Genomic DNA, 24,049 nt, shown 5'->3' on the forward strand with positions numbered 1-24,049 from the left:
TGTTTGTGAAAATGACTGTAATACTGTAATGGCTGTAATAAATAGAGACAAATCTGATCCAAGATCAGTAGTGCTTTGTGAATATCAGCCCTGGTGTCGTCTGAAATGTCTGCCTTTTACAGCTTACTGTAATTCATATTGTGCTCTAAACCACATCGGCAAGTCTGTGTGGCCTTAACAAAGACTGGTTTGAGCTGGGTGAGAGAGGTTTTGGGGGTGTATTTTTACAGAAACAATTTGGACTATTTGGGTGACTGTTGAGTTCTAGTTGTTAGCAACGTTAGTCTCACAGCTCCAGTTCTAAACTAAAGAAGCAAATTTGGCCTCCAAACATGTCTTGGCTCATCAACAACATCTGGGGTAAGTGGAAAATTGGGTAAATTTTGATTTGATTTGATATCAGAATGCCCACATCTATAGGTGAATATCAACTCACGTGCGAAATACTGCCAGGGCATGAAGGTCCTGCCATGATCAACAGAGCGCTCCAGAACCCACAGATCAGGGCGAGGAGAGTTGGCAAATTTGACAATGACATAAGCCACATGGAAAAGCTGGAAAGTAAACAAAAGGCACGTCAGTAAGTTGCAACGTTATGAACTCACTAATCAATCACCCTTTATTTTCTACAGCTGTTGAAGGAAACCTAACGTTGCGTCAGAGCACACCCAGCAACACAAAGCACTGCAGTGTTTAGCTGATAGAATCTTAAGCAGCATCGCTTTCAATACACAAAGCAAACACTGACTGCACTGCTGGGGGTTGATGTGGGGCAAGGTTTGGTACACCTGACTTCCTCTACAACCACAAACGTGCATCTGTCTACTGATAGCCACGTGAACCTTGGCTTCTCATTACTGTTAAATACAATGATGTAATTTTTAAGGGTAAATTCTAGTTATGACTATCAGTTATGGCTTCCAAAATTTGGCTTGTGATTTAGAAATCACAGTTTTCTCAGGCCAGAAGATACAGTTATTGATAATAATAGCAAAAGCATGTAATAATTTATAATCAATTGTATTTTTCTTTCTCATTGCTCATTCATTCTGTCTAAAAAATGCTTTCAATTATGACCACATGTGTGTTTGTAGACAGAAAAGGAGATATTTTATCATGATTTGAACTTGAAAAGTTATTTATGAAAAAGTATTATTTAACTCTATTCTTATTCTTACTAGTCAGACTATTATGAATTGGTTTGTAACTACTAGGAATCTGTTCATGGTTTCCTGGTGTTAAAGTGTTTTGGCATGGTCTTTTCTGACATTCAAACACACAGAAAACGTCAGAAGCACACTCTCAACTCGCACAGCATTATTCAAATGTAAAAGGAATTAATTATATACCAAAATGTGTAATTACTAAATTACATTTAACACAGCACAGTAACACAACAATGTCTCTCTAAGAGCTAAATATCAAGCTTTCCTACGGAGATTCATGCCATTAGAAATTAGAATTTACTGCAGAAATCAGAATCTCTGAAACTAAATTCTGAACTGGACTCACTGGCCATTTTATCAGAAACTTCAACCATACAGTTACAAATGCAGTTACTGACTTTAGGCCATCTGCAGTTCATGAATCCCCCCTTCTCCCATTCCTCAGTAGAAACAGACCACCACAGGACCACTGAGCAGATATTTTTGGGGTAATTTACAGCTATCACTGCAGCACTGGCACAGTGAAATAGTAGTGCTATGAGTGTATTAGGCACGTCAGTGTTGCTGAAGTTGACAAGCTAATAGAAGCATCTACAAATTATATTCATGCTACAATTTAGTCTCTACTTTACCTGCAAGACATCTGGATGTTATTTTCATTTTTTATGTACATCAACCTAAAATTCAGTTTCAGATTGTTTGTTACAGCCTCAAAATAATAACATTCAAATTCAGATTTCTGCATTTAAATTAAAATGTCTAATGGCATGAATCAAATTCCATACTCTCGTTTCTGTGAACGTCTGATTATCATTCAGTCCCAGGAGAAATCAGTTCATTTCTCGTATGTGTGTTGTTCACACCTGTGTGTTAAGAATGGCGGTATGTGTGGCACCGCACATTCGTGTCACTGAGTGCATGCGTGCAGTCACACTCTCTTGTGTTGACGAAGTGTTCGAACCTGAGGTGTGCGAGCAGACTTGTTGACTACACTCAGATTCCTGGCATGGCGTCACATACCAACCCATCCCAGTCCCACCCAACCCATTATCCACCAGCAGCCAGCAGCCCCCTAACTGAAAAAACAGCCACTGACAGTGAGATTGTGCCAACAATCTTTTTAAATCTTAATACTTCTGATATTGTTATGATGTCAAGCTTGCAAGGTGCTATATATAAACCCTTCTATAAAGAATATACGACACATTCTCCATCAATCTGAAGAACCATTTTCCATTTCACCATGCAAAGAATCCTTTAATCCTGCAAAGGGTTCTTTAAGTGTTCATGGTTCTATATAGAACCACTGTCTTGAAGAACCATCTTTTTGAAGAGTGTATTATAATGAGATACAATATACCAGGTACAAGTAAAAACATGGTCATTTCTGTGTGTGACAGACAAGCAATTTTAACTATCTGATCACTTTAACTCATATCTCGCATATGAGTTATAGGATGGATATTTTAACCATTTCTGCTAATCAAATGTCCACTTTTTAAAAAAAACAGTCTTCAAATATTCTTTAGTCTAACAGTCTATAATAGCAAAATATTGTGGACTGCTCAGGAAAAATTCATTTATTTTAATCTCAATTTCATTTTAGGCGTTATTTCTGTTCTTTATTGTATTTCTGTTATTTTAGTGTGTTCTCTGTAGAGATGTGTTAACTTATTATTTTATTTTATAACCTATCTTGTTCGTCTTGTAGAAAATCAACATGCAATTTGACCAGGGGTGCCCAAACTTTTGCATACAACTATAGCTCCTCGAAGCTTTGGCCAATTCACTTCAAACAAGATACAAAGTGGGAGTACTGGGAGTATTATAGTATTATTATTATTATATTATTTAGAACAAATGGCTTACAAATTTGTATATCAAATTCGATTAAAATGCCCATTCTTACTAAGAAGAAAACGAACCACTGAGAGGATAACCATGCCCATCCTTAATCTCTTGAAATTAGTAAAAATAATAAAAATAATAATAATACTAACAAATAATAATAACGGCACATATCTTCATTGCTTTTTGACTGAAGCTTAGTTCGAAGTGTGGTTGTATTTCAGCATATTTCGTAGTTATTCTTATTTTATAGTCTCTGTGGAATTATATAAAAAATATAACTGTGTAATTTTGTACAAACTGCTAAAATGTCCATGGTTTGAACACAGCTGTACGGTACTGCAAGATGCATAAATTTAGTTTCAGAGAATCTAAGAGTTCCAGTAGTTCAGATTTGTATTGAAAAAAGAACACTGTGGAAACCGAAAACATCCAGAAAGTACATATAAACAAACAAACAAACAAACAAAGCTGCAGTGTGCACACACACTGAAAGGACCAGGTTAATCTGTCAACCCCAAACAGCCTTAAATCAATCAGCTCCTTTTGTTCCTCACGGCTTCAGCTGCTGTGGTGACATAATGCATGTGAGGGTATAGTGGTCCAGTACTGCAGAGGGTTAAGAGACAAACCGTCCTCCATCATGTCCCGAGAACATGAGCAGCCGCACTCCAGGCCTGTAAATACCACTCATTTCAACTCCTTCTGAGACAGCTACCCTGCAGGCCTCAGTTAATATTCAGAATAAGCAAAAACACCATGTAGTCCAAAACATCAGAGCCCAAAGATCACTATCAGTCAGCATCAGGTATACCAGCATAAAAGAGAGTACCAGTATGCCACTGTACGCTGATTTTACCACTCTTGCAGATACAATGATAAGCCCCGCCCCCATGTTGCATTACACATAAACAATGTTATATCAAACATTGATTTTAATTCTTATTGAATGTACCAATTAGGGCTCGCCTGACTAATCAAGTATCTGTTATTTTGTTATTTGTTTCACTAATCAGGATTCAAAATCTTTGTCCTGTTTTAAGCCACAAAACTGGTACCTAAACAATATTTCATTAATGAGGGGTTAAAACGAAACAGTTATTGTTGATACAATTGGAAATAATGAAAACAAACAACTTATAGCTGGTTTAATTATCATCATTACATTATGAATTCTTGCCAGGCATTCACATAACCTTGGCTCACACTATTACAGTATTGTCAGCTCTTACAGGAATTCTCTGAGTTTCTGTCAAGTCTAATAACACTTGGTCCAAAAGCAGCTAGAAAGAAACTGTCTAATTGTACACTTAAACTTAACAATTTCTCAGCTGCATCAAGCTCACCTGTAAAAAATCTTGGTGTCATGATAGATCCTGATCTGTCCTTCACCGCACATATAACTAATATTACTAGATCAGCCTTCCTGCATCTCTGCAATATTGCTAAATTGAGAAATGCATTATCTCTACAGAATGAGTGAGTTAACCATTAGGCTAAACAACCAATTACAAGACACACATACACAACCTTAAAAAGTAGGTCATCCACTAAACCACTAGCCTGTAAAAACACATCAAACATTAGGATTGTTCTCACACCTAGTACTGTATGAGACATCTCAAATATGAAAGCATGTGTAACACATAACTGCTGCTCCATTTAAAGTGGAGTGGAAAATTCAAATATGAAGCATCAGCTTTGTGTTTTCCCTTTGCTCTGGTAACTGAGGCATTTGGGTGAGGTATTTGCAGGTATGTGATCCTCATGCTAAGCAATGTCAGCACTCTGTCACTGTTCGATTCATCACTCTTTGCCCATTATTATTGTTCTCAACTGAGAAATCTCGCCATTTTAAACAGCTTGGCTATCAACCATCCAAGGTAGGCTAAGCAAACCAGTTTTTTCTTGTTCCAAGAGCTGCACAGTGGAGTGTTCTTTTTTTTTGGTTATCACTTTCAGGGATATAATAGATTGTGTTAAACAGAACTATAGAAACCATTCTTGTTATCACACATATTATAGAATGAAACCTAACTATAAAACGGACTGCATACTTGTTGGTACTGTATCTTTAAGACTGATATATGCAATGAAATCTGTTCTGATTGGCTGCCCTTTACAGTGTCCCACTTAAAAAAAAACAGTCTGAAATGTGTAACAAGTTGTTAAGTTCAGACTAAAATCCTCAGGGATGTGGAAGGAAAAAAAATAAACTTCAGGCACTCTTTTCAGACGTGTAAAGGCCTTTGAAGGCTGCAATGACTCATTTGCTTCCTGACAGTCAGGAAGAGCACAACACTTAATCGTTTTCCCCACATCTTCCACCTCAATGGGCAGCTTCAATGGTGAACGGGCAGCTATAGGTTGCAGTCTGAATGGACAGTCATATATATCACATCCATGATGAATTCAAACTGGGCCATTTTTACAGTTCAGTTTCCATATATGGGCAGTATGATTAAGCAGCGAATCGTAGGTTTTGATATTTTAATAATGTTTACAGAATACATCAAACTATTTTGAAAAAGGCAAATTCAGTTTCTATTCCATAAGCCCTTTATAAGTACACCAAATAAATATCAGTAGGCCTACTAAGCAGACTGAACCGTGTTCCACCAAACAAAACAAGACCCAAAGGACCTAGAGCATGGATCCCAGTCTGAAATCTTCATGGCACTGCACAGTTTAGCACACCTAAGCCATTTCATCAGCTCATTAACAGTTACCTTCATGAGCTGAATCAGAGAATGCAGGCCACGTCCAATGCCATGTGGCACCCAAGTACCCAGTGAACATGTGCTGTGTTCAGGGCTCGCCTGGGAGTCTATTTTGAACATCCATATATTGTGTGTGAGCTCAGGGCTAAAGAATGCCCCACAGATGAACAATCACCTGATGTTATTACAGCCCGAGACAGGCAGACAGTTGTTACAGTCGGAGCCAGAGCCATGAAGGCAGCAGAACGAAAAAGGGCCTTTAAAACAATGAGAGGAGCATTAGTGTATTTGAGAGAGACAGGTGGCCATGGCTGGGGTCATATGGTCAAGGGAGAGATTTCTTTCTCATTTATCCTCTCAAGAAAATATTGTTTTATCCCAATCATGCTCAATTCCCTAGGACTGGCCAGCAAAGAAGATGCTTAGAATAAACAAAAAAGCAAATACCTGCAGGAAAAAAAGATTTTGTAGTATATTCATTCATAATAGTTTATTCATTTATATATATATCAGCCACATCTGAACTGGTCAGCTAAGTTCAGCTGAAGAAGTAAGTGCATGCACTTTTCCATGCTCGTATATCACTGCCTCAGGGCCAGCAGCAGCAACTTGTGCGTCAGTTCTTGCATCACAAGGCCTCTACCCACTCGCTGATATATCTGGAAAAGGCTGGCAGTATTAGATGTCAATCCCTAACAATGTTCCATGCTATAGCTCAGAGTTGGAGCTCCCAGTCCAAAAACGACTCGTGATCCCAACCTGAAGCCAGACTGCTAACCAACGAACACGGAAATAATGAACGTCCGAAATAACTGGCTCAATGCAGTGGCTTGAAATGATCCTGAATGACATCAGTACCAATTTACAGAAATAAAACAGCAGACTTCTACCATGCACTGCGCTACAACTCACAGACACATTGCTAAATAACGGAAACACAGGATACAGAGTGTAAGAGTAAAAAAGGAAGACTATCCAGGTTGATAAAAATATGAGCAATATAGCTCAGGAATGAGAATAGCATGGAATTGCTTGACACTGCACACACAGGACACACAGGACTGATCCTCTCTGCTGTTATTTTGGGTATGGCTGTATAATTCCCTAGAAGGAAAAAACAATTTTCCATATGAAAAGACATCCTCAAAGGAAAGGCTTCATCAATTTTTCATCAACATGTTTTCAGCCCGAGTGTACGTGACTGGTGCAGAGCAGCTTCATTTCTGGCCTTTGGCTCCTGAGTTTCAGCATGTTGCTTTATTTGTCTTACAATGAGAGTGAACAGGGCCAAGATTCAGGCCTGAGTTTGGCTCAAGACACTTCCAATATGTTAGCAAAATGATGATCAGGACAGGCAGCTCCAAGAACATTACTACATTCGCAAATTAGGCCCAGAGAAAGTAAACATATTTAGTATTTCCTTTTAACTGTACTTGCAGTGACACACAGTCCACGTTCATATCATTTGGCCCAATCCAAAGTGGAAATGAAAACCACAGCTCTGTCCAAGTTTCCCTACAGCAAAACTGATACAGTATCACTGTGAGGCACTCCAACTCTGCCTCTCTGCACACATTATACTTTTCCTAGAGGGGATTTTTCAAAATGTTTGCATATAGTTATGGCTAAGATGAGGTGTACTGTTTTAGACAAATCAGAATTGTTCACAACAGTGGCGAACCAGACATCTGAACCATTTAATGTTAACCCTCTATTGCATGAATTATTACTTAAACATGATAAAAAGGTTTTAATGTGTTTTTGAAATTTAAAATATAATGGAAATATTATAAAATGTATTTTTTTTTTAAAGTGGGGTATTTGGTAAATTGTTGCCATATGGCAACAATGCGCAATTTATACCATAGCACCATAAAAGCTTAAAAGTACCATAAAATCTAATTGTTCTCTAAAAGCATCATTTTATTGAAAACAAGACCAAACAAATCCAACTTATAATTAGTGAAATGTACAACCCAATATTTACAACTATTGGAAATTAATACAATATATGGCAACACCATGCAATAAAGGGTTCGGTTATTACAAAAAATGGCCTGAATATGTTGCCTGATAACTGAGATGATCTTGGAGGATAAGGTTTTAGTCTAAAACATATAATTATATTAATTCAGAAATCTTAAATAAAATCAATTCATGGCAGAGATGTACATGCAGGGCATTGTAAGGCAAAATAGATTTACCACCATATTACTGTAACATAAAACCCAGAGTGCAGATTCACTTGTTTTGGACAGTAAATAAAATGGCTATGTTTGTGTTGTAGACATCATAACTCAATTCCTATCAAAGAAATCTGAGTCAATAAGTTTCTCTGCAATGAACCATTTCACATCAAACCACTCTGAATGACTTTGTTTCCATCTCAGTGATTAAGCTCTGCAGAAAAGTTGAAAAATCTGTGGAATTCTACTTTAAATACTTTAATATTTTCTGTGTGTACAGTATAGTACTTTTTTATATGTCCTATTTTGCACTTTACTGCACTTTACTGCACTTTAGTATTGCGGCTACACCAGGGCTGCCCAAAGTTGGCCAGTGAGGATGTTTTGATTTGGTCTGCCAGAAAGTTACCCTAACCCACATGTATTTTCATACTGTCTACATCATTTTGAAACCTATCTACCCTCTTTATTAGTACACTGTTTTCTTTTTTTGGCCTTCAACCCACAGCAAACATTGCACTTCGTCCACCCAAGACAAAAAGTTTGGCCTTGTACTTTTGTATCATTGTGTGCACCACACACTAGGGCTTCCTACAAACTTTTAGGCTGTGTGAAAACGCAGCCTCTGTAAGCCCCATTCCCATCTGCTGAAAATCAATGTGCAGTGTGCAAAAAAATCAAACAAACAAAAAAAAACTGTATATGAAAAAGGGTGAAGCATTACTGTATGCTCTAATAAAAGTAAATAAAAGAAACTGTGTTACACTTATTTTACGTAATGCTTTTTATTTACAGGAAATATGTGAACATCAATTTTTCAATTACTGTTACAATTCATACAATGTCTCTTTTCTATTAGCTCCAGTCAACATAACTAGCTACATCAAAATCACGTAAAGATACACACTACAACATTTGTGCCCCAGCAATACAGAAGCCTTTATTACACTGAAAATAGTAAAACAGCCTGCAATAAGACCTCCGGAATGAGTACAAATGAAATTAATGTCTGTACTTTTTTCCTCATTTTTATTTAATAGAAGTTAGCTTGTTGTATTTAAACTCTTATTTCAAGTTTTGATTAAAAATCTAAAATCGCCCAAACTGATCAATAGGATTTTCTTGGTATCTAGGTACATACAGCCAGGCAAGCTCTCCCATTGGTGAGGACTTCAGGAGATTAACCATTAATTAGGAAGTGGAGGAGAAATTAACCAAATCACACTTAGAATTACAAAGGGGCGGGGCCAATTTAGTAAGAACAACATCACTCTAGGTTTTCCTGGACATGTCACTGACAGCAAACAGGAATCAGGTTTCAGTTTTTGTCAGAAAGGGGAAACAGAGGCAGCTCAGTGCCAAGACTCTTTACTGACTCACTTAAAACTGCTAAGCACAGTCGTATGCAAAAATTACATGCTTTGTTGATTTTCTAAGCAAAAATAGGTGAAAAGTACAGGAAACAAATTAAATACAACATTTTTCTGCAAATTTTAGTTTTTAGTTAACCTTTGCACAGGCCACATTTTATGTTGATTTTTCCTCCTAACGTGTTAAATTCACCAAATAAACAATAACTGCACGTTGAAATGTGCAGAACTCTGTTCTCTGGAATGAATGTGTAACTTATGTTTACTTAGAAAATCAACAAAATGTGTCATATGACCAGAGATGCCAACACTTTTGCACACAGCTGTACAAGGTAAACCATATGCTAATGTCAGTTGCAAGCTCCAAATAAAAACAACATGGAATATCTTTTAAAAGTAAAAAATTGTCCATGTGTAATCTAAAACAGCCAAGAATGTTCATGTGCACAGCTGTTAGCTTAGCACTACCATTCTATTAGAAATCCAATTCAGGTGCTAGCAGACATTAGCATTATAGCAGAGGTGCTTTTTCTAATTTATTTTGACAGAGTTTTGACATTTACAGCTGAACTGATAGATTAGCTCGCACAGTTACGGTTCACCAGGTTTTCTTTCTTGTTTATAACTCATAGAAACCATTTGCTTCCTGAACCAAGCATGGAAACAGCCACTATAGGTGTGGACCTTCCTTTGGAACTATGATTATGAAGCCATTGAGTCTGGATAAGCAGTTCCACTGTCCCTCAGCTGGGACACCCCTGCCATGCGTGCTGCTCCAGAGAGTCTGGTGAGTAAGCTGTTAGTTATGCTGTTCTGGCATAATGGCAATAAAGTTAAAATGAATCAGCTTCTTCAGGAAACTCACTGAACAATGTACTGTAGCTCTGCAGGAGTGCTGACACCCAGCCAAGAAACAAAGGCCCAAAACATACCAGCCTGTAAGGGCATCAACTGGGGAAAGTTACAAGCATTAAAGAAGTGCCAGTGACTTAGAAATGTAAAAATGGACAACAATACTGGGGACCAAATAAATCTGGCTTTCACCAAACCCCACCTCCACTACCACCACAAGGGAAGGGACAGTTTGGCAATCAACCAAAACAAGTTTGCTTCTTCAGTTTTGGTCTGGAGCTACGAGGCTAATGGAGGCTTACACCCCACCAATTAGCATCATACAAACTGCATGACAAAATTATCACATATTCACCTCTATGCCAAGCTGTTCAAATATTTTTGTAAAATATTAATGTTTTTACGACACTAAACTTGAGTGTTACATTAAAAAAGCATTACGCAAGAATTGGTGTTTTTTGCTCTTGGGCTCCCCCTACAGTTGCAGAGTGTATTTCATTTTTACACCCCTATCGTACAAATACAAATCAGGCTGTTGAAGCCCCCTCATGTACACGTGCATCTGTTGATGAGCTGAAGGATACAGAATCTGATCCCTCGTTCATGCACATCATGCAGGCATAAGGACACTATAGATTATACTCAAGATTTCTATGTTTACAGTCTGCTGTCATCCCTTTAGCTGCAAGACTGTGTTGAAAGGGTCAGCCTTTTTCTCTTCCTCGATCCTCTTTTTTTCCCCTCTTCGTCAGGCCTTTGCGAAGATGTCCACACTGGGAATACTGAGCTAGCTTCTGATAGGCAGCTGAAGAGCCATAGCTGTTGGTGTGTGATGTGGTGCCGTACAGCGTTAGTAATTCTTGCGAGAAGTTTTGTGCCGCTTCTCCAAAGTTACATAGCACTATAGCAGGCATTCTGGGCCCAGAGTGGCAATGACTCCCTATTATCAGTCAATGTACCACCAAAATGATTTTGTTGAGGTAAAATTGTTACATAACGTTGCTTTAAACACCCAGCAAAGCTTGAATGAAAAGTACAAAGTACAAAAGGTGATAAAACACAGCTTAAAAACCACTGATCAGCCCTGTCTGGGACTATGTGGGTGTGGATAGTGAGCAGCTTATTTGACAGTTTACGTACATCCGCCACCCCTAGCCTGCTCCGCCACTCAACCAGAACTAAAATTATTATCCTGCTCTTATGTGACAGCAATTGGACGAAAAAATTCATGGACAAACAAATGTGCAAATGGATAGACAAAAAAATGGATGGACGAAGCAACTCATAAATGAAGGAATGGACAAATGAACAATGTTTGTGTATGGATAAATGAATGAACAGGTAACAGGCAGCTACACACAGGTTTTCTAGCTTGCTAGCTTTCGGTTATGGTGGGTTAGCTTCAGCTCACCAAGTTTCTCTGATTCAAACAGTTTTGTGTGGGTGGGGCCAGAGACAACAGCCTTGTGATTGGTCAGGGGAATGCTTACAGAAGAGTTACCCAAGATTAGGACCGACCAGTTTACAATGAACGGAGAGAAATATGGTGAAATATATCAGTCAAATATGGGTCACTGGAACACTATTCAAATGGTATACTTAGTACATGTTTATTGTTTGTCTGCAAGAACAAGTTTGACCTAATTAGAAAGAAAACACAGATTTTGGTCTTACGTATGTGGTTTCTGACCCTGTATGTCAGACTGTTATCTATAAAATAAACTGTTGGAGATCACACAGGCAAATCTGTCTGACGTTACTTAATGCTAATTGGTGGGGTATAACATCCTATTACTTGTTAGCAACATTGGCCTTAGTTCCAGTGCAAACAGATGGATGCAAACTTCAGACACCAAACACAGTTTGGCTGACAGACTTTAATTAATTTAAAATTAAGCTGCATCTGATTTTTTGCTGAACTATTGCTGTAAAATCAAAATGCACTTCAAAATTTCACTTCCAGCAAGAGGAGATAAGAAAAGACATTAGTCGTGAGAACGTTATCTAAAAAGTATTATATCTAAAAAAAATATTGTTATCCCAAAAGCAAACATGGTTCTTTTGGCCCAGTACAAGCAACAATCTAAAAAAACAACAATATATTCCAAATGCTCACTGGAATTTAACAGCAATTAGCAGAAAGCTTCAAACATTCTTCATGAATAAACAGTGCTGCAGCCTCGTGTCTAATCTAAACAGAGTGTGGCGACAGCTCTTCAACAGGACCCTTAGTGGACGCTCACTCAGAGAGAACAGAAATAGAAGAAAAGTCATCAGTGCTGGAACTTGCTTATTGTGGACTGCAACAAGATTTTGGGCGGTATTTTTGGAGGAGAGGGCCAACAGGACGCGTGCGTGAGGCTGCGTTCTGTTAACGCACAGATGATGTTTGTGCCAGTTCTGTTCGTAAAGGCTCCACCACTGATCTCTGCATTAGACAAAACCTCTGAATCCCGCACGTCTCTAAAAATAGACACACCAACACTCACTTTAATGAACCGTACACGTACACACACACACACACACACACACACACACACACACACACACACACACAGACTATTTCTGAAAGACCGAGTCCAGCTGCTGTGCTGAGCACCGCGACTTTAGATCTTTAACAGGTGGATGTGAATATGCGTGCGCGCACACGCGCGCATGTGTGTGTGTGTGTGATTGTGTGATTGTGCAAAAGAGAGAAAGCGTGTGAACAAACAAGCAAATGTAAAAGAGAACAGACAGATATAGGGAGACAAAGAGTGAGAGGCACTGATAGAGAGAGAGAGAGAGAGAGAGACAGACAAAGAGATGGGAGACTTCTGACCACAGACAAAAAGCGTCTCACAACGGATCAACACCCACCAAAGCCGGATGGATTAGCATCCCTTATCCTGGAATCCTCCTTTATTCTTTTCTCCTTTTGCAGTTTGAGTTCTTTTTTACCGTTCACTGAGCATGAGGTGCAATTTCACACACAATGAGCCAGGCTCCACATACACTTGAAATAGATGCACATGTCAAAGCAAGTGGAGTGAGGCTCTGAACCTCAGCCAGCAGTGATTATATCCTAACATGATCAACTCAAGCTCAGGAACGGAGGCAATTTCATACGGCGTTTGAATTGCGCATACTTGCAGTCACATAAAAATGTGGGTGTGTTTTGAGAGTCATGCCTAAGAGACGCTCACATTTAAAACAACTGCTTGCATCTTTCAATATGCGCAAATGTTCATGATTTTGCATATGAAAGACGGTAAACAAAGTCTGTTTCTAGAGCTGAATATCGAAATTCAATATCTTACGACCCACTGAATTACTTCAAATACTAAGTACTAAAATATTGTGCAATACTGAATGTCAACACATTCATCCGTAGGGTCAACAGGCCCGCTTGTTCCATAATCTAGAGTGCTCTTTGGCAGAGGTGAACCATGACTACTAGAGCTAGGCCTTCAGTTTGGGCCATAAATGTCAAAGTACAGTGAAAAATTAGGAAACAAACACATCTAAAATAATGCTAACTTCTGCTAGCGCCTCTATGGGATTTTAAGAGTATATCAGCATTAAGCTAACAACCATCCATGCGAACATATTTAGGCTGTTCCACATTAAACACACACTTTTAAATCTTGTAAAAGACAAGATAATGTGAAGCTTGACACAGTCATATTTTAGCGGCTTCAGCCTTGTATATTCCATGAGCCATCACAGGAGGAGCTACTGTGCTATGTTAAAGCTGTTCTGTAACAGTAACTGGCTGTGTTTAGTACTAATTTAAGACTTCTAGAAGGCCTAAATAATCAAAATATGATTGGTTGATTCCTCTGTCAGTTCCTGATTACTTTGGTGGTTAAGCTGACATTAAGCCTCCAGCTCCTGAAGTCCTGACCAAAGAAGAGCTTCCCTGGCTATGTCTACCTAGATACCACAGAGAGAAGAATCCTGATAGGATAGTTTTGGGCATTTCAAAATTTTAACCGTTCATATTTCCAACCAAAACCTAGCAATGAAATGTGAGTACAGGCACACTACTTAAAAATACTACAAGCACAATGATTATATTAAATAAAATGAACTAAAAATTACAGACATGCAGACATTTTTATTTCACAGAATCATTAGGCCTTCTTAGGCCACACATGATCAGCTGTCTGAATTCCCTCTGGAACTGATAAAACTAAGAAGAGAAATTTTTTAAAATGTATATTAGACATGGCCAAAAATCAGCAGGAAATCCTAGATCAGATGAAATATAGAAAAAAGGGATAAAAGAATTGAAGAAAAAAGGAATAAAAAAATGAATGTGATCCAGTCTGTAACAAATGCATCCTGAAACAACACTCACTTCTATTCTATGCTACTGTGTCAGGTGATGTAATGTGTTTCAGGACTTTCAGCACAGTAGCTCACTTGTCAATGATCATCTTTAGTGAAGTTCAATTATAAGTAGCTCAATATAAGCCTAATAGTTTTTAAAGATAAAAATTGGATCAGTATCAGTCAATGTTCAAGGTTTCAATAGAGGTATCATGCCATCTCTATTTGACACAGAGCACCATGTCATTCATCAAGACCGGTAAAGAAATTGTATAATCCTTATGGAAAACTTACCTGGCCCAAATCCAGGGTGACATTCACTTCATTGTAGTTCAGTCCTCTGGAGAGAGGTGGGCTTTGCCACCAGCGTTCGGTGCCATCGATGGCATTGGTCACTGGGTGAGCTTTATCAGGGTCATTGGCGTTGCAGTGGTCACAGAACTGGCCCTGCAATGAGGCCACAGAACAGAGCACTTAGACTCAGTTTATCAGTTTAGGCTTTTTTTTTCTTTAATAAACAGCTAACGGCCATTACAATCTCCACTGAACTGGCAGTTTATTAGATACACTTATTGGCCATTTTATTAGAAACACCCAACTTATAACACCCTGTAGGTTTAAAGACTGTAGCCCATCTGCTGCTGCACAATTTAACAGCCCTTCTCTCTACCCCATCTATCAATGGAAAGGAACCACTGAGCAGATATTATTTGCAACAGTGATAATGTTCCAGGTTAGTGTGTATCACAATGGTATGACTGTATCAGCAACGCCCACAAACATTTGCTTCAGTGTCTGCCAAGGAGCGGCCAGTACGAAGATATTTATTGTTATTATGATAAGTTACGTCAACTTACATCACAATATGCTTTTCTGAGCATACAATGGATATCACCAGTACAATGGACATCACCAGTACTTAAAGAACACTGACAAACTGCATGCTTAATTAAAAAGAGAGCATGGTTAGTCTTGTTAAATTGGATTTAGTGCAGTGCAGTGTGTGAAATGTTGAATAAAAATCATTGTACAAATAGTTTGTGATAGCATTTTGCTAAATGTCCTGGAGGGCCAGTGTCCAGCAAAGTTCCCCTACTCAAACACACTCACTAAACCTGTCAATTAATAGATAAGTGTAATCAAGTTTGTTTGAGTAGGTAAATCACCAAACTGTGGCCTCCAGGACCAGAGTTGTGCACCCCTGAGCTAAATGGATAATTAAAAAGCATACAAATACACGCTCCGCTCACAACAAACAGGGTACTGTCACAACAAACCTGCATCACCATAAGCTATTAAAGGAATTAAATATGTATTTATTCATTTTTGCAGGCCTTTACAGAAAATCAACATTTATATATGCATTCTTTTTTTTGGTCTGTGTAGAAAAACTGCTCAGGGAATACTGACCATTTTTAACAGCGTGACAGTGCAAAAAATTGTGTTTGACGTTCTGATACAAGTAGCTATTGGTATTTCTATTTATTTATTAAGTTAGTTAGTTAGTTATGCACTTATTGCAGAAGGGCGACTGGTGCTTTTGTTAATTTGTGCTTTTTTTCTCTATTTGCTTCAAGGAAAGGTTAGTTAAACACATCCAGTCACAGGCATGCTATTTTAAAGCTGCGCTACGTAAGTTTTGGGGATTTTGAGACCTCTCTGGTGGAAATGTGTAATCACACACGTTACTTTGCACATGTGCTTGAGACCCCTTCCACGAGCAGATGAGCCTGATAATTGGGAGTGTGTTGGAAGAGCGTTCAAAGAGAACTCAGTGAAGGGCATGTCATCTGAGGCTGTAAATGAATTGTCTATTGTCATTATGTCAATAAGGTTGATTTTGCATTTGAGACCTTACAGTCAATCCGGACCTTCTTTTTGAGTCTTTGTGTGTGTGATACGTAATATTTAATACGTAAAGACGTAGATGTGTGTTTAGCATGAAATCTTGATAGTGGTGTCCAGCATGCCAGAAATCAAAATGAATCATTTGGTGATTAGGATTTTTATATGTATTAAAATGTTTATCCAAGCCACCTTCCAATCAACAGATTCTTCCTCAGTTACCAAATCTTTCCCTAAGGCCCAATCTCATTTCTTATTTTACCCATACCCCTTGTTTTAGAATGTTACTTTGCCCCTTGGAATGAGTAACAAGGGGTAGTGGCTGAAACAAATAAAAACAAGTCAGAGACGATAGCTCATCTGCTGCTGCACAGTTTGTGTTGGTCATCCTCTAGTCCTTCATCAGTGGTCACAGGACGCTGCCCACAGGACGCTGTTGGCTGGATATTTTAGGTTGGTGGTCTATTCTCAGTCCAGCAGTGACACTGAGGTGTCTAAAAACTCCAGCAGCACTGCTGTGTCTGATCCACTCACAACACACCAGAATGATCCAACACCCAAATAATACCTGCTCCGTGGAGCTCCTGTGGGGGTCCTGACCATTAATGAATGGGCCAAAGGTGGGATTAAGATCTCCAAAGAAACAGATGGACTACTGTCTACATAACTGCAAAGTGCACCTATATGGTAAGTGGAACTGATAAAATACACACTGAGTGCAGATACAAAGTAGGTATCTATCTCTCTCTCTCTCTCTCTCTCTCTCTCTCATACATACATATGAGACAATTGTGCTCTAAAATTTGCAGAGGTGTGTTCTCTGTATATGACTTTCATATGACTGCATGCCCATAACGTGGAGCCCTACATTCAATGTAAAATCTCTACTGTTTCTGAGAGGAAGAAAATTCTCTTGGCTACCCCTGGCTAACTCTGACTAATATCACTAAATGACAAGAATCCTCACTTCCAGTACTAAATCTACTCAGCAGTCAGATTAGACACAGACGTACAAAGCAAATATTGCCCAACATGTCCTCACTTACCATTCTTTATTTTAATACAACCATCGTATAAGTGTTTGAAGCACAACAGACTCGCTGCTTTGAACCTCAGAAAACATCGGACTCCAGTCCACTTCAGTGCAAAGTGTAAATTTCTAAGCAGTAAAAGTCCCTGACAAAGTTGCTTTTCCCACACAAAATCTACATAAGGACATGTAATGGTATTTATTATCAACTGTCAACAGCTGTAACCATTCATTTAAAAAATGCAGTTGAAGGAAGTGTTACAGGTGGACACACTCAATTTGAACCCAGGCATGCTACACAAACACGATCAGAGCTACACGTGCAACTGGCCCTGATGGTCACAGGCTCCAGTAATGCTCCAGTTTTCAGACAATGTCTTATAACACAGTGCACATGACTCAGTGTGTGCGCTTATAAAATCAAGCAAATGAACTCTTTTACTCCTGCCAACCTCAATGCCGTGTACAAGATAAAGAGAAAAAAAAACAAGCAGCAACATGTAGACCTGAGCAGGGGGATAAAAGCACCACCGTAACAATAAATGATTCAGCTAATAAAACAATGACTAACACAAACCCAGACACTGTCCATATGGAAACTGTGTATTCAGCATCAGTGAAGGCATTCCAGCTCCACATTGCTTTGATGTTCTTTAACAAATTATAACCTCCTGCAGACATAATTTTACATTCTAAATAAGCTTTGACATTAAGTTCTTTTGCTCAGTTCCAAAGCTCAATTTTGCCTTTCATCTTTTATTTTGTAAATCCACCATCCACAATCCCGAGCAGAGTTTTCAGCCAGTATCACAGTTATAAGCAAAGGAAGGGTAGGGGATTTTTTTCTCAATTCATGATACAAATCACATTTTTCATTATCTGAGATTTGATAAGCTGGAACAGAAAGAATTCTCCTTAAAAGAAGTGGAATTCTTTTAAGGAGTTAATGTATAACTGCTAATTCACCCTTTAACCCTGAAGGTTGGCACGCTGGTCACTGCTGCTGGTCACCATAGCAATGCAGAAAAAAGAAAGCAGAAAAGTCTCGCCTAGCTAGTAGCTAATAAAAAGGCAAAGAGAATGATTTAAGACGAACAGCGATAATTCAAGTCAGCTTCTCATTCGCCAGCTTGTTGGTCGAATTCTCCCGTTCCATCTTAAATGGTGCAACAGTTGCATTCTGGCACCTCGGGTGCCATTTAAGGTGGAACGGGCCAAATTGAACAAGAAGCTGGCGAATGAGAAGCGACTTCAGCCTCGTAAAAAGTCAAACGTTGAGAGACATTTTACTTTTGAGGAAAAGTTTCCTGCTGGAGATGTGAGAAAAGCAGCTATAGCTGAGCTAAAGCTTAAAGCAGAGCAAAGCAAGTCTGTGTTTTCGTTTATATTATATTTTTTGTCTATACAAGGACATTAGTTAGCACATATTAAGACATATTTTCAGGCAAGATGGTAAAACGTTACTTCAATAAAATGGATAAAATGGTTGCCGAGCCCTGGAACAAACAAATGCCTTAAATGCTATTCCATGTTCCACTTAAGGACATTACACTGTGCTTACGTTTTATACTACTGACACTGCCGAAAAAAGAAAACAATACAAAACACAGCTGATCTCATACACATCAATTATACGTGTTTAATTCTGTTATTTTATGAAAATAATCACACTATACAACCATGTTTCACTGCCTTAAAAATTACGACAATACTCTTTCCAGTTATCATGATTTTAACACTATAAAGTTAGTCCTCAAACTCCACCGACAAGCACAGCCGTTGAATTCTGTCATTTTATTGGCTCCCTACTACAACATCTGTATGAATTGGTGCATGCTTCATTTAAACGAGGTATAACAAAACCAGCGAAACAGCGCCCACCTGCCTCACATTATTTGCAGCACAAAACTGCAACACAGACCAGACAAAATAAAAGTAATATCTTGGCTGATCTGTGTTGTAATGTTATGCTGTAAATGATGTGTGGCAGAGAGGGGCTCTTACACTGCATTTGAATGCTGCTGCTACACCTGTTTCAAAACGCTGTAGCATGATTATGCATGACTCATTGTGCAAAACAGCCATTTTTTTTTATTGTGCAACACAGATCAGACCAAATAAAAGCAATAAATTGGCTGATTGCTGACCGCATGTAATGAAACAGTCATCCAGTCATTCTTTGAGTACTATGATATCTACAATGTGCTCAAAGCTTATTGTGACATAATGTGATATAATTTATCACAATAACGATGAAGATTGTTCCAACACACACTCCTTACGAGAAGAACACAGCAGAGGTAAAAAATAAATAACCAAAAGTTGTAATTCACTCCCCACACACACACACATTTTTAAGAAGGCCCATATCCTACATATTTCTTGTATTTTATTTCCCCCACTGAGGTCCACTTATGACGTTTATGCAGTATTACGAACCAAAAACAGTCGTAATTCATTTTTACATGACCATTTTCCAACGTTTCTTTAATCCTTAGAATTAACCAGGCTGTTTCTGTTACTGCCTTTCAGACTGATATATGTAAATAGCCTCTGTTCTGATTGGCTGTCTTGTATTGTGCCTCATTCAAAAAGCAGTCTGGGCTGAAATACTCCTTACAACTTCAGTGTGAATGGGTGGAGCTAAACTGCTATAGGCTGAATAGGTGGATATGTGCAAACTATTGTTTTCTGCATGACCTCACAAAATAAATGAAATCAAAACCGGCTGCTTTTGCTCTCATACAACTGTTATCAATGTTTAGACACCGTTTCAAACTCTTTCCTTCCAAAAAAATTGAGGAAAGTTTGGTTTTCAATGATAAGGGCCTTTAAAGGCATACTGTGATTTTAGAGCTAAATAACAGTTACCAAGTAAACACAGCATCAAAGACTGGAGTCAGAGGTCCAAGCCTACATAGCATAAGAAAAGGGGATGCAAGTGTTCATCATCCATCAAATGAACAGATACAGCTTAAGCAGCAAAGACCAGTAGTCAATAGCCTGAAGGAATATATTCTGAAGCTCTGTTAGTCTTGAATATCACTGTTAAGCACTCAATACTGAAAAAAACTGTAAAATCCGCATTGTTGAATTAACGTCTACAGAGTTTTTATAAGTCCAACTGCACACAAACGCTGAGTTGATCCAACACTGGGGATTTTGCTGTGGATATATTGGCTATGATGGAGCAAGACAGTTCCTCTGAGTGTATTCACTTGAGGAATCTTACAGATACTGCCTATATTCATATCAGAAAGACGAGAGGAGCTAAACAATAGGCTAGCTTTTAAGACGTCCATCTCCCTCACAGGTGGATATCTTAAAGTTGGTACAATACACTTCACTGCAGTTTCCGTTAATGTAGGCTAACTCATTCTGAAGTGGGTAGTAACAAATTATGCTTTGCCCATTCCATGTACTTAACATTTGAACAGATTTCTGAGGGTTTTTTAATGATAACACTTTCACTTCTTTTCCACAGTTTAGTTATGTACATTTAGTTTCTAACTTCTTCTTTAGGTTTAATTTCATTCTATTCTATTGGTTCAGATCATGCATTGCTTTGCTGTTGCTCAAGGCTCTAACTGGGAGCTTTAGGCATTTTATTTTAGAACAAAACGATCCCTAAAAGAGAAGAACAACACCTAACGAACTTCAGTAGATGCTGGATGTAGTAAGCAGTTACACTGCAGTTCTCTAGGGAACCCCTGGAATTTCCTTTGCAGCATTTGGTCCTTCATATTTAACTCCACATTTCTTTTTTTGGAGTTTTATTTTATTCCTGCCTGCTTGTAACGGCTGTTGGACTGCTGGGCCGTTGCACACACTCTTCACTTTGGAGCTTTAGCCTTTTACTGAGAAGTTCCACTGTAGCTATAAAAGTTACTCAGTACTTAAGTATCAAGACTTTTACCTATAAAAATAAAATGTATTCGTTTTACAATATGGGCTTACTTAAAGCTACACTATGTAAGTTTTGGGGAGGTGGAGACCTCTCTGGTGGAAATATGTAACTGCATGTAAAATTTGGAAGAAAATTTTGTAACGTCGGCTGTGCTTCGGACCCCCACAAACAGACGACTTTAGCGAGCATGTTGAAAGAATATTTGAAGAGAACTCTGAGGATGTGAGTGAATGATCTACTATTCTCATCATATCTTCAAACATATACCGTTGATTTTGCATTTGAGACCTAAACATTGAAACTGGAACTTCTTTTTGAGTCTGTGTGACGTTAATATGTAAAGACGCATGGCGTGCTCTGAAAAAACTCCCATCAGATCCGTCCCAGTACGTCTGACATTTAAATGACCATTTCAGGCTTTACAGAGTGACTCACAGCAGCTCACGCACAACATAATTTGGCTCAGTAATACAACTTCTTTCAGTTTTAACAAAAAATGACATAGTGATGCTTTAAGGGTGGTTATAGGCTATTCTACGCACTTGTGCCAGCACAGGTGAACAGTAAAAGTGGGCTTTAAAAGTGAACATCAATTTTTCTAGATGTCTACATAGTTGAGATGTAAACATAGTCATTCATAGTGGTTTGATGTAAAATAGTTCATTGTAGAGTTGATTTCCTTACAGTGGTGGTGATACGAACCAGGGTTTATGATGTCTACAACAACATAGCCACTCTATTTGCTGTCCAAACTGACCAGTGAACCTACACACCTTCTAAGCGATTGTGATGCATGAACTGATTTATAAAAACATATTATGCTCAAACTGATCACAAACAATGTCTAAAGCAACAGATTTGTAACGTGTAAAAGCTTTCTGTGAGGGACCTTTCAGAGGCATTAAAACACCTCAGACGTCTGGTTCCTATCACCCCCACTGTGAACAACCCTGACTCTTTTAAATTTCTCTAGAAAGGAGCATTTCACAACAAAACCACTCTGAATGACTGTTTACATCCTAACGACTGATTTATACTGAAATTTTGAAAATTAGGAATAATTTCCCTTTAAAGAAAGAAGCTCTGTAGCAGCAACAGGTTAAGGTGTTTCCTCAGAACCCTGACTTCCAGTTTTCAGTGCTAACGCTGCAGTTTTCAGTGCAGCACCAGACAGACCACAGAACTGACCACACAGTTCACCACAGCTCCCCATCGCAGGCAGGAGCTCCTGCACGCCTCTTTACCTGTATGGTCTGGCTCGGTACTCCTATCGTTGGTCCTCCGACCAGTTTGCAGTAGAGGTCTGATCTGGGTCTGGAGTGCTGGTCCTCTCCGCATGTGGCGGTGGCTGAAATGGCTGAACCCTCAGCCAGGTTAAAGTAGGGAGGACTCAGGCTGAAGCCAGAGATTTCGTTCACTGAGACCTGAGGACGCTGAGGACTCACTCCGCGACAAAATAAGCAGGACAGAAGGAGCAGCGCCGTGGAGGCTGGTGGTCTTCTACTCCACGCCATGTTCAGCTTCGGGCAGTGCTGTGTGCGGTACAGAGTCCCTCATATCCAGTCCATAACGGCTCTGATTGCCTCTCACTCACAAAACTAACACAGTCACTTTGCAGCGTGAGAGTGAGAGCGAGAGGCAGTGCCCCTACGGACTTCCCCTTCACCGTGTGTGTGTGTGTTTATGCGCTTGTATTTACTACATTGTGGGGACTAAATGCGCTCAGGTTGAGTGAAATTGGGCTTTTACTTAAAAGATTTAGAACTTTATTTGGATTATTGGATTATTTATTGGGTATTGGCTTAACTACCAATACCCCAAAAAGACGGGAATACAAACTAATGTGTTTGTGTTTACCTAGTTTTAGGTACCAAACGTCCCCAGGACATTTTGACGTTGTGGGCATATTTGGCTGTCTATGACAGAAAAATGCTAAATAAAACAAACAGCAAGTTATTACCGGGTTTAAGCTTGTGTTTCAGAATAGATGTAGGCATGGACGTAATTGGCTACACAGATGGAGTACAACGTTTGCGTGTGTATTTCAGACTTTGTGGGGACTGTGCTCAAGGTAATGGAAATCTATTTGAAATGCTTGACGTTATAGGGACATTTGATTGGTCCCCCTTAGGAAAAAGAATGCTTGTATTTATTCTGCAAAGTAACTTTTATTTGAAATTTTAAAAAAGCAAATCAATTACCTTTAGGTTGCTTCTGGTTAAAGGGCCCATATCATGGTAGGCTTAATATTCCTCCCTTTTTTAAAATAAAAGTCTTTACTGCAGTATGTAAATACTGTTAAAGTTTCAAAACTTTCACTCTCCAGTCCATAGAAACTAAGCTGCAAAAACAACCAGTCACTGCTTTTGTGATGTCATAAAACCCAATGCTTTTACATTGTATACCTGTTCAGCATGATGTTGTTTAGCCCCGCTCATTCACACTGAAGTTATAAGGAGTGTTTGGAGTGTCTCTGCTTTTAGATTGAGACACAATACAGGGCAGCCTATCAGGGCTCATCTACCTACATCAGTCTTAAAGGCACAATAAAAAAATAACAGCCTGATTAATTTTAAGTGATACATATATTGCAAAAGGATTGTATAGAAATGAACTATGACTGCTTTTGCTACATAAATCCACACCAATGTAGTAAAAAGGCAAAAGTAGGCCTCAAGTGGAAAACATCAAGTACAAAATAACGGCGCTTGGGTCGAGTGAGGTATAGCACAGCACCATGTAGATACAGCCACATAGAAGGACCCTGAAACACCCCACATCATAACATTCAGAGTGACTGTGTCAGAGAAT

General features: G+C 38.8%; 1 protein-coding gene across 1 annotated transcript in view; it reads right to left on the minus strand.

Moving 5' to 3' along the window:
• The window catches only part of LOC118825478 (laminin subunit alpha-3-like), a 140,899-nt gene extending 118,033 nt beyond the window's left edge, over nt 1–22,866 (minus strand). Inside the window, 3 exon segments of the mRNA XM_036596091.1 lie at nt 437–554; nt 14,751–14,903; nt 22,483–22,866. Of these exon segments, the coding sequence (XP_036451984.1) occupies nt 437–554; nt 14,751–14,903; nt 22,483–22,752 (541 nt within the window). The 5' untranslated portion in view covers nt 22,753–22,866.
• Between the last annotated feature and the right edge of the window lie 1,183 nt (nt 22,867–24,049).

This window comes from Colossoma macropomum, unplaced genomic scaffold (genome assembly GCF_904425465.1).
Source record: "Colossoma macropomum unplaced genomic scaffold, Colossoma_macropomum, whole genome shotgun sequence".
In the NCBI taxonomy this organism is placed as follows: domain Eukaryota; kingdom Metazoa; phylum Chordata; class Actinopteri; order Characiformes; family Serrasalmidae; genus Colossoma; species Colossoma macropomum.